At 45.2% G+C, this 12,046-nt stretch overlaps 1 protein-coding gene across 1 annotated transcript; it reads right to left on the bottom strand.

Moving 5' to 3' along the window:
• Nucleotides 1-5,228: 5,228 nt before the first annotated feature.
• LOC110527314 (gap junction alpha-3 protein) lies at nt 5,229-11,609 on the bottom strand. Its single transcript, XM_021608505.2, has 4 exons — nt 11,377-11,609; nt 9,869-9,931; nt 8,617-8,704; nt 5,229-8,500 (listed from the first exon to the last, which is right to left on the bottom strand). Exons 3-4 carry the CDS (start codon nt 8,683-8,685, stop codon nt 7,142-7,144), a joined length of 1,428 nt encoding a protein of 475 aa, XP_021464180.2. The 5' UTR covers nt 8,686-8,704; nt 9,869-9,931; nt 11,377-11,609; the 3' UTR covers nt 5,229-7,141.
• Between the last annotated feature and the right edge of the window lie 437 nt (nt 11,610-12,046).

Below are 12,046 nucleotides of genomic sequence, written 5' to 3'. Positions count from 1 at the left end.
GCGTGCTACGGATGGGTGTTGCCATCGTAACCAGTGAACTGAGATAAGGCGGAGCTTTACCTAGCATGGACTTGTAGATGACCTGGAGCCAGTGGGTCTGGCGACGAATATGTAGCGAGGGCCAGCCGACTAGAGCATACAAGTCGCAGTGGTGGGTGGTATAAGGTGCTTTAGTGACAAAACGGATGGCACTGTGATAAACTGCATCCAGTTTGCTGAGTAGAGTGTTGGAAGCAATTTTGTAGATGACGTCGCCGAAGTCGAGGATCGGTAGGATATCCTCATTGCAGGGCCCCACCTTACTGTCAAGTAAGGCCCAGTTGTTCTTGTCTCCTATTGTCTGACTCAGGAACACCATCATTTGACATTGCAAGCCATTCAGCCACTCATACAGTAGGTATGAAGGGCGCCCAGTCATTATTAGAATGTTGCTCCCTCATCTCCATAGTGATCTGTGGGGGGTGACTCAGAGTAGGATGTACTAAGATGCCCCTAGACATTGATCTTAAGTCAGTTTTGTGTTCCCCCTTAATGGTTATTAAGGTGATGGTAAACTGGTCCTAGATCTTTACCAACGGTCCATTTCTACCTGGACAAGCTCAGTGGCAAAATATTTTATAGGTATCTAGCTCTGTGATGGGCTAGTTACCCAGCATCTGGTGTCTCTTTACCAAAGTTGTCAGGCAGATGCCTGATACACCCAATTTATCGTCTGTGTGCTAATGTTTGCATAGCAACGATAGTCTTTCCAGATCCCTGGAAAGGGTCACAGAGAAAAGTTTGGCAGCTAACCTTCACCTGACTGATGTGTGTGTGTGTCACATGAACACACACACACACACTGCCAGGCTAGTGGCCGGGGATAGAAAGAGAGGGGAGGAGGGTGATTAGTTTTTGTTGTTAGGGCTCAATCCCCTGTGCTTTCAGGGGCATAAAGGAAGTGCTGCTCTCAGCAGGGTCAGTGGGCTAGGTCTGCAGGGGAGGCCAGTGGCGAAGGGGGAATTATAGCCAGAGATTAACTAAGCAATCCTCTGCCAATCACATGATATGAACTAGTGTGGCCATGAAAAAACAACAGGGGGGAGAGAGAGACCACCTAAAAGGAAGCGATTCCTACACCTACCACCTACAGAGAGATGAACCTGGAGAAGAGTCCCCTAAGCAAGCTGGTCCTGGGGCTCTGTTCACAAACACAAACACAAACACACCCCACAGAGCCCCAGGACAGCAACACAATTAGACCCAACCAAATCACGAGAAAACAAAAAGATAATTACTTGACACATTAGAAAGAATTAACAAAAAAATAACGCAAACTAGAATGCTATTTGGCCCTAACAGAGAGTACACAGTGGCAGAATATCTGACCACTGTGACTGACCCAAGCTTAAGGAAAGCTTTGACTATGTACAGACTCAGTGAGCATAGCCTTGCTATTGAGAAAGGCCGCTGTAGGCAGACCTGGCTCTCAAGAGAAGATAGGCTATGTGCACACTGCCCACAAAATGAGGTGGAAACTGAGCTGCACTTCCTAACCTCCTGTCCAATGTATGACCATATTAGAAACATATTTCCCTCAAATTACACAGATCCACAAAGAATTCAAAAACAAACCCAATTTTGATAAACTCCCATATCTACTGGGTGAAATACCACAGTGTGCCATCACAGCAGCAAGATTTGTGACCTGTTGCCACGAGAAAAGGTCAACCAGTGAAGAGCAAACACCATTGTAAATACAACCCATATTTATGCTATTTATTTTCCCTTTTGTACTTTAACCATTTGTACATTGTTACAACACTGTATATACAGTGCCTTGCGAAAGTATTCGGCCCCCTTGAACTTTGCGACCTTTTGCCACATTTCAGGCTTCAAACATAAAGATATAAAACTGTATTTTTTTGTGAAGAATCAACAACAAGTGGGACACAATCATGAAGTGGAACGACATTTATTGGATATTTCAAACTTTTTTAACATATCAAAAACTGAAAAATTGGGCGTGCAAAATTATTCAGCCCCTTTACTTTCAGTGCAGCAAACTCTCTCCAGAAGTTCAGTGAGGATCTCTGAATGATCCAATGTTGACCTAAATGACTAATGATGATAAATACAATCCACCTGTGTGTAATCAAGTCTCCGTATGAATGCACCTGCACTGTGATAGTCTCAGAGGTCCGTTAAAAGCGCAGAGAGCATCATGAAGAACAAGGAACACACCAGGCAGGTCCGAGATACTGTTGTGAAGAAGTTTAAAGCCGGATTTTGATACAAAAAGATTTCCCAAGCTTTAAACATCCCAAGGAGCACTGTGCAAGCGATAATATTGAAATGGAAGGAGTATCAGACCACTGCAAATCTACCAAGACCTGGCCGTCCCTCTAAACTTTCAGCTCATACAAGGAGAAGACTGATCAGAGATGCAGCCAAGAGGCCCATGATCACTCTGGATGAACTGCAGAGATCTACAGCTGAGGTGGGAGACTCTGTCCATAGGACAACAATCAGTCGTATATTGCACAAATCTGGCCTTTATGGAAGAGTGGCAAGAAGAAAGCCATTTCTTAAAGATATCCATAAAAAGTGTCGTTTAAAGTTTGCCACAAGCCACCTGGGAGACACACCAAACATGTGGAAGAAGGTGCTCTGGTCAGATGAAACCAAAATTGAACTTTTTGGCAACAATGCAAAACGTTATGTTTGGCGTAAAAGCAACACAGCTGAACACACCATCCCCACTGTCAAACATGGTGGTGGCAGCATCATGGTTTGGGCCTGCTTTTCTTCAGCAGGGACAGGGAAGATGGTTAAAATTGATGGGAAGATGGATGGAGCCAAATACAGGACCGTTCTGGAAGAAAACCTGATGGAGTCTGCAAAAGACCTGAGACTGGGACGGAGATTTGTCTTCCAACAAGACAATGATCCAAAACATAAAGCAAAATCTACAATGGAATGGTTCAAAAATAAACATATCCAGGTGTTAGAATGGCCAAGTCAAAGTCCAGACCTGAATCCAATCGAGAATCTGTGGAAAGAACTGAAAACTGCTGTTCACAAATGCTCTCCATCCAACCTCACTGAGCTCGAGCTGTTTTGCAAGGAGGAATGGAAAAAATTTCAGTCTCTCGATGTGCAAAACTGATAGAGACATACCCCAAGCGACTTACAGCTGTAATCGCAGCAAAAGGTGGCGCTACAAAGTATTAACTTAAGGGGGCTGAATAATTTTGCACACCCAATTTTTCAGTTTTTGATTTGTTTGAAAAAGTTTGAAATATCCAATAAATGTCGTTCCACTTCATGATTGTGTCCCACTTGTTGTTGATTATTCACAAAAAAATACAGTTTTATATCTTTATGTTTGAAGCCTGAAATGTGGCAAAAGGTCGCAAAGTTCAAGGGGGCCGAATACTTTCGCAAGGCACTGTATATAGTACATACTATGACATTTGTAATGTCTTTATTTTTTGTAAACTTTTGTGAGTGTAATGTTTACTGTTCATTTTTATTGTTTATTTCTTTTTTGTATATTATCTACTTCACTTGCATTGGCAATGTTAACATGTGTTTCCCATGCCAATAAAGCCCCTTGAATTCAATTGAGAGGCGGGGGAGTAGGAGATGTGGAGGGAGGGGAGTTATGTAGCGGGAGAGAGCACACTACAGAGTGGGGTTTGGGGGAGAGAGAGAGACAGGAAGAGTAGGAGAGCTGTATGTAGAGCAAAAGAGGGAGATGGGAAGGAAGAGAGGGAGAGCTAAGGATGGAATATGCTGATCTCCCTCTCCTAGTCCAAGACTTCGCCCACTATCTTTTCTTCAATCCACCAAATTCACTCCAGACGTCCCCAATTCTCCAAGATAGTTATTCATTTCACCCCTCCACTTCCCTCAGGCCCCTCCCCAAATTGTATTTTTATCTCTGTGAATACTGAACCAGTAAGGGCTAAGTACTGAAAGTGACTGAGATATCTTGAATTTCACTATCACACCCAACTGTTCCCCATTGGTGTTGGTTACAGCCTGTCAGATAGGCTAGCTATAGTTGCATGTTATAAAGGAAACTAAACTACATTTTGATGGACGTTCCTCATCACAGTGTGAAAACCGTGTGCCTGTGTGTCTTGCCAACCTCTCACTCCCTTCTCCTCTCTCCCCCACCCCTTCCTTTCCTCTCACTTCGACTCCCCCTCCCTTCATACCCCCATGTCCTCAAAAAGGATAACTTTTTCTCTCTTTATGCATTGTGAGAAGCCAAAGTACATATTTTATTTCACCAAACAAAACCCCCAGGCGACAAGTTAGATATGGTACAAAAAGTTTATTCAGTAACAGTTTTGTAAACATTTGAGGTAAATTAACATTTACATCAACATGTTCTTACAAAAGTTCAGACGTAAGGCACTTCTCTTCATAGACAGTGATTTCACAATGGGGTATCTGGTCTGAGCATGTCTAAATCTCCTTCCCTGCCTCACTGGCCAATGAAATCTCACTCCACGCCAGAGATTCCAAAAGTCCAACAAAATGTCAGTTTTCTGATGGGGGGGGGGGTGCCTGACACAACAATGGAGTATAACTTTAACCTAGCCAAACACCTCTTGATTTTTTTCTAAATCAATTATTTTGTAATTGTTAATCTGGTAATTCTCTCATAAATAGAAATGCTTTCTAAAATATTGAGACATCCTCTTTTTGAGATGTCCTTTGTTATTTTATCTTAGAACACCATTCTGTCTTAACTGTCCAGATCATTATCTACATGCTAAAGTGTCAACTTTAAACAACCGAAATGACAAGGTTAGAAACAGAAATGACGAGGTAACAGAAACGTAACCTGTTTTCAACAACTCTTAACAGAGTTCTTCTATTGGTGGCCGTTTTAGATTTTCTCTCTTAGTGGACAGCGTTTTTTTTGGATTACAATGTCACAGCTCGATCCCATCACCTGGTGGCTTTTTTTTAACATACAGTATGTGCATGGTATGTAAACGATTTGTGAGGCACTTGGATTCTGTGTGTGTGGCAACGCAACAAGCAGCAGACCTGATTCTCTAAGCATTTTAACACATCATACAGCAGAACACAGCAACAGCCCATTCACAGTCTCGGTCTAAACCCTCTATCCCAAGATGTACCCCAATGTAGAGTTTGTGTGTGTGTGTGTGTGTAGAGAGAGAGAGAGAATAAAAGAAAGAGAGAAAAGAAAGGAAGGAAGGAAGGAAGGAAGGAAGGAAGGAAGGAAGGAAGGAAGGACGAGTGTGAGGGTAAAGGAGGGGGAGATAGAGAGAGAAATGGGAACAAACAGCCTATCTACATTGTTGAAATGTACTGTAAGAATCACAACTTTCTGTTCTTACTTTAAATAGCAAAATTGAAGTGCCCCCTGCTTCTTGTTGCTTTATGGTAATAACCCCAGGTGGTGGTGGAATGATAACATATGATTTCATCATAACAAGGTCAAAGGTCAAGTGCTTGAGGGAGTCAGTAGTAGTGAGTTGTAGTTTCACAGTAACAGAATATACCGTTGTTCAAAACATAAAGGTACAAAATAGAGGTACAAAATGCAAAAGAGATTTGTCCAAAACATTGTTCGATAGCTATGATGTTTTCCTGAATGTTAGATGACAATAAAATGAATTAATTTGGAGAGAGAAAAAACAGGAAGCTTAAAAGAAATACAACTGCATGTTAAGAGCCATTTTCTGATTTAAAAAACTGGCAGGAGTTTAAGAAAATGATACGCAAATGCACATTCCTATTGATTTTGCTATTATGACTCAGTAACAAAGAATGAAATGTCATTGCCTTAAATAATACTCCTTATCTATCTATCTTCTAGCAATTCTATTGCCTACTCTCTCTAAGCACTATACTGAAACTTCCCATACTGACTACCAGTGGGGGCCTACAGTCTTAAATCTGCTGAATTTCTTTACGATGAGGACACACACGTCTTTAACACACTGCAAACACAAGCATCAGTATGGGTTCTTTATAAGTCATAATTCTATATGTATAACATACCCTATATGTACTATGTAATATATTTACATATATATATTATTTACCCTGATGTAACTGCCTAAATGTTGTTGTAGACATTGAAACAAGACTCTATAATATATCTATTGCGTGCGCGCACACACACACACACACACACACACAGAAACGTACAGAAACACACACACACACAGACAGAAACACACACACACACACACACACAAAGCCTGTGAAGGTTGGGATCGCGGTGGTAACATAGGTTGAAGCTTCACACTAGTATGGCTACACACGACAGTAACCGGTAGGACGTTACCTTATGCACTGGTATTAACCTGGTATTTACTGGTACATTACATATTATCAGAGGGTACTTCATTGTTAACTACCTGGTACCAAAATGTGCCTATTCGTGTGTGATTTACATGTCATTTGTAAGTAAATAGCAAGTCATTTTGAATAAAGTGCCACCCAGGTACCCTATCCCTGTCTTTCTCCACTCCACCATACTGTCAGAGCGTCCCTCTCTTCATTCAGCTTAATAGGAAGGGTGAGCATGGAACAGACAGACGGCTAGCTACGAGGCAGACAGACAGACACCAGGAAGAGACAATAGGACACATCGGCTTCATCTTAAAGGGTCCATCACAAGAAAAGAAAAAAGAAAAGGGGGGAGAGAAAAAAATAAACGAAAGCGCAAACCCTCTTCTGATGTCTACCATCAAAGAATAAAGAAAACAGCAGAATTATATTCATCCGAAATGTTGCTAATGTCCCAAACTAGTTAGTCCAATATCTCTAATCCTTTCATGGCATCTGAGCTGCAAACAGTGAATGTGTGTGTTCCCTCTCCACACACGTGTTGGCACCTCATAACGTTGGAGCACTAAGCTATGCCTCACCGAATGCATCTCCAGATAACGCAACTTTTGTAGAGAGTAATGTCAGGAGCATCTCAACTCCAGAGCCCCCCCTCCCACATCGCCTCTGTATTTCACACAACATTTGACACCTGAGCCTCAAAGATATAAAATGTATAGAACCCAGAGGCGTTGGGGTGCGGTGGTGGATAGGGGTCTGCATGTGTTTGTATGTGATTGTGTGAAGGTATGTGAGAGTGTGTGTGTGTGTGTATGTGTTACACGGCAAGGTCGTCGGGCCGGGCTCGGACACTGCTGGTCTTGCTGGCCCTGCTCAGCCTGCGGGCGTCCGCCGCTATGAAAATGGGTGGCTCGTGCATCTCCACCCGGGTCACCGTGACATCATCAACGTGCGTCAGCGGCAGCGCCGCCTCCGCTTCCTCTTCTTCCTGCTGCTGGTGCTCCTCACCCCTTCTCGATTCCCCCAGCGGGAGGGTGGAGGAGCGGGAGTCGGGGATAAGAGGGGCAGTGTCCGGTGGAGGGGGTGACTGCTCCTGGTCAGAGGAGGTGGGGGAGGAGGAGGAGGGTGGCGGAGAAGGGGAGGAGGGAAGAGGAGGGTAGGAGGAGGACTTGGCAGCGTCCAGGGTCTGCAGTTCCATGGCCATGTTGGCCCAGTTCTGCTCCATGGACTGCTGCTGGCCACTGCCCTCACTGTTGTAGAAGGATGTGGGAGGAGCCTCCAGCAGGAAGTCTTCATGGAAAGGGTCCATCTTGAGTTCTGCCGCCGCTGCCTGCTGCTCGGATAAAGCGGCCGTGGCGTTTGCCTGCTCGTTGGGCAGGTACACCACGTTCACGCCACCGTATGTGGGAAGGCAGTTGAGGGCCGGGTGGGCGATCCCCTCGTGGATCATGTTGGACTCCACCGCCTCGTCTCTGGCCAGGGGGAGCGCCATTCGGTCGGGCGCAAACTCGTTGCTGACCCCCTGCTTCACCTTCTTCCATCCCAGGTGGTATATCTCCAGCAGGTTGAGTAGCAGGGAGACGCAGGCTACCACCAGCATGAAGATGATGAAGATGGTCTTCTCTGTGGGGCGTGAGATGAAGCAGTCAACCGTGTTGGGGCAGGGCCAGCGACCACACTTATACAGGGGGCTGAGCTGGAAGCCATACAGGAAGTACTGACCCAGGATGAAGCCCACTTCGAACAGCGTCTTGAAGATGATGTTGAACACGTATGTGCGCAGGAGAGCCCCCCGGATGCGGATTTTACCGTGCTCGTCTCTGATTGGGGGCTTCTCCTTTTTCCCTCCTCCTCCTCCGTTCCTGTACAGAGGGTCTCTCTCCTCCTGGTGCCGGCTGGCCTTCCGCTGCTCCTCCTCCTTCTCCCGGCGTTTCTCCTCCATGCGGACAATGTGCAGCACGTGTCCCAGGTAGATCAAGGTGGGCGTGGACACGAAGATAATCTGCAGCACCCAGAAGCGGATGTGCGAGATGGGGAAGGCTTCGTCGTAGCACACGTTCTCGCAACCGGGCTGCTGCGTGTTGCAGGTGAAGTCCGACTGCTCGTCTCCCCACACTTCCTCCGCAGCCGCCCCCAGGACCAGGATACGAAAGATGAAGAGGACTGTCAGCCACACCTGGACACAAGGGACATAACGCCACATAAGAGGGCATAAGGGGCTATATACCACAGGAATAAAAGGGTCAATCAATCAAATAACTGTATAAATGTATCAATCCATCAATCAGTCACCTTGCCAATCACGGTGGAGTGTTCTTGAGCGTTCTCCAGCAGCCGCCCCAGAAAGCTCCAGTCACCCATGCTTCACACGATTTCTAGCCTGGGGAGAGAGAGCACAGCCTGGGATGAGTAGCAACTGGGTGAGGCCTGGGTGGGGAGAGGCTGGGGGGAATGGCTGGGGGAGAGAGGTGGGGAGAGGCTGGGGGAGAGAGGTGGGGAGAGGCTGGGGGAGAGATGAGGGGAGAGGCTGGAGGAGAGAGGTTGGGTGAAGCAGGAGAGAGGTGCAGATAGAGAGGTAGGGGAAAGCTGGAAAGCTGGAGATAGGTGGGAGCAACAGAGAGGGAATAGGGCTGTGTAGGCACTGACTGGGGATGAGAGGGAAGAGAGAGGTGGGGAGAGAACACACACAGAATGAGAGAGCATAGGCTAGGGAGAGGGGGAGCACAAGCACGGTTGAGTAACAATTGAGAGGGTAAGAAAATAAGAAAGGGAGGTGGGAAAATGAGAGAGGGGGACATGAGAGAAGAGGGGAATAAAAACTTTGAATGAAAATGTACAGGTTCAGAAACCAAAACAAACATTGACCTCTGGTTTGAAGCCAAAATATGACAAAAGATTACTGTCATATTATGCACACACATTGTATCCATCCTATGTACTTTCTGCTCCCGACATCACTCTGTGAAGTCACACAATCTCTCAGTCAAAGCCAATGCGTTTGGCACTGAAGGAGGCAGCAGGGTTGCATTTAGGAGGCGGCATGATTCCTTGTTCTACGTAAAGGATACATATCTGTTCTAATATATTTCTATCTGGAGGTTCTGTAATGTGGCATCCCACTCAGCACAGCCCAGAACAGCTGTGGAGACCACCGAACAACCACCCTCAGACACAGGATGGACGCCATCGAGTCAGTCATACGGGACTAACAAGCTGCCTTAATCACTTTCACTCTCGACCGGCCACATACTTCTCTAATACATTCTCTAATCACAGTACTGGAGACTGAGGTTAAACGTGCCAATAAAAAATCCTGAGCACCACCATTGTGCTTCTTACAGGCCTACTAGAATCATTAGCAGCAATTCAAAGGAAAGTTTTTCCCGGTGCTGACATTTTACAGTTGTATCAATTTCAAATCAGCTACAATTGAGAATCTAGTTCCCACGGCAACTTTTAAACACATTGCAAAGCAGACGAAAAAAGGACCAGATATCCAATGACACAAAAAAGCACCCAAAGTAGTGACAGACGCTGGACTTACTAAAATGTTGTTGTATTGTCAGTGATAAATCCATCAACTAGTGGTTCAAAAGAAATACAATACCTGGAAGCAAAAAACAAATCATATCAGTTATGAATTACAATTATAATGTCATTTAAATATGCTCACATTACCCAAATACCCAAATGAACCATTCTTTTGTATGCCTATTGTCCATGCAACTTACGATATAGACACTTCGGAGATGAGTGGAAAACTCAAATCTTTTTAAACTGGCTACAAGCCTACTGGCCACCAATAAAAATGTATCATGTCTTCAAAGTCAAAAGCCTACATCATCTTCCCACAAAATGTCTATTTCTCTGAAATAGGTGACTTGGGTGTTTCTAATTGGACAGACTACATGGAACCATGAACCCTATGAATGCCACAGCATTGATAGACATATGTGTTTTGTTTTGAAAGGCAGATTTAATTGAGGAATGTATACAATCCATCCATAGGCCTGTCTGTGTGTTGCTGGGCAAGCGGGTTACAATGGCTGGCCATCTGTGGCAGTCTGAATGAGTACATAACAGCCTGGGAGGAATGCTCGGATCATCAGAACACAGAACTGCTGATGAGGGGAAATATTTGCCCCGAATCAACTGATATGCATTTACAGAGGGCTTTATATCACCAATGCATAGATACAACAACAACAAAACAACAGATCCCAGCTGCATTAGATCCCACCTGTTACAAACTCCTGTTTGGACATGAAGTGGTTTTACAAACTTTGAAAACAAGGACCTATTTTCCCCATGTTAAAACACAGGCAGGCTGTTACTGTCAAATCTATGATTACTATGATTACCACAGTATCCCAATCTATCGATTTTATGGTGCATTGTTGCTGAATGTAGCCCATACTAGCTCAACTCAAATCACTGGCCTTCTACAGTTCAATATTAATTTCAATAGATGACTCCATGGTCGTTATTCCTGGCCTAGCCTACTCAATAACGCGCTGGTATCAAAGTGGTGCAATACCCCTCTATAATGACAGTATGTGTCGAGCTGCACAGTATATGTGTTGATCCTTTTGAGGTTTTGATGAAATACCGTCTGTCACCTGTGACAATAGAGAAGCTGCCAGACGCGCATTGTGCTCCTTGGCACTGGCTATTGACGGGGATCAGCGGCATTGTGTTCCAGCGGCCGCACCATTTAACTCTTTGACCACACTGACCCAAGTTGTTTAAATATATTAACCTTAGGCAGTAGATATCCTAACAGAATACCTATTGATACACTAATTGATTGCAGGATAAGTCAAGTCAACATCACTCGCATTGGAATTGGTGAGCGTAAAAGTGTCTACTTGGCGTTCCCAAATAAGCGTAAGGACAGGGTGGATGGACAGACCTCCTAAACCTTGGCCACTTGAAGCAATATCCGGTGGTCACTGAAGCTATCCATATTTTGAAAGGCTTGGAAAATCCTATAGCTTCCCAGGTAGAAAGATCCCTCCCCTTCCCTCTCACTCCCCAGCTCTGACAGCTTACCAATCTCCTTTGAAAGCGGCCGGCCAAAAACTTTTTCCGGAAGCGTCGCGATCTGTGTTCTCTTCTTTTCTCCCGCGGGGTTCGAGGCCAGGCGTGCGCGAGAGAAAGAGAGCGAACAAGAGAGAGAGAGAGAGACAGCGCGAGGGTGAGCAAAGCGATGCTAGTCTAAGGGCGCATGTGGAACCTGGAGATGGGGTCCCGCAAAGCGCAGCGCCTGCGTCCCGTGCCCAGCCATCGCTACTGTCACATTGTGTGACCATCCATGAGTGCACGCGTGGGGGAGGGTGGAGGGTGGGGGCGGCGTCGCCCACCCATCAACCCCCGTCACCTCCCATCCCGCCCTGCCACCCTGCTCTTCCGAAATTCCACACCAGGACTCCAAAATGTTGCATGGCGTCTCCGCGCGCAGGGGGAAAATGACTATGTTGGAGAGTAGGCATACATGCATATAGATGAGTTATAGTACAGGACTGGATGTTCCTCTCCTATATTATCTGTACTATCTGAACATCTTTTTTTGTGCACTTTGTATATTTTTTCTAGTACTCTATTTTACATTTATGCTATCTGAAAATAATATATATAATACATCACATCTCATGATTAAGTGCTGGGATGTGCTTCGTCAGGCCCACTAACACAACCACATGATTTACAAACATCTGACCAC

This window comes from Oncorhynchus mykiss, chromosome 7 (assembly GCF_013265735.2).
Source record: "Oncorhynchus mykiss isolate Arlee chromosome 7, USDA_OmykA_1.1, whole genome shotgun sequence".
Taxonomy (NCBI): domain Eukaryota; kingdom Metazoa; phylum Chordata; class Actinopteri; order Salmoniformes; family Salmonidae; genus Oncorhynchus; species Oncorhynchus mykiss.
The sequence above is the reverse complement of the archived record's forward strand: the minus strand, read 5'-3'. Positions and strand labels throughout refer to the sequence as shown.

Coding starts and splice junctions, on each gene's coding strand:
- LOC110527314 (XM_021608505.2), bottom strand. CDS start 8,685: ATGGGTGACTGGAGCTTTCTGGGGCGGCTGCTGGAGAACGCTCAAGAA. Junction 8,501..8,616: donor ACTCCACCGTGATTGGCAAG/GTGACTGATTGA, acceptor CCTTGTGTCCAG/GTGTGGCTGACAGTCCTCTT.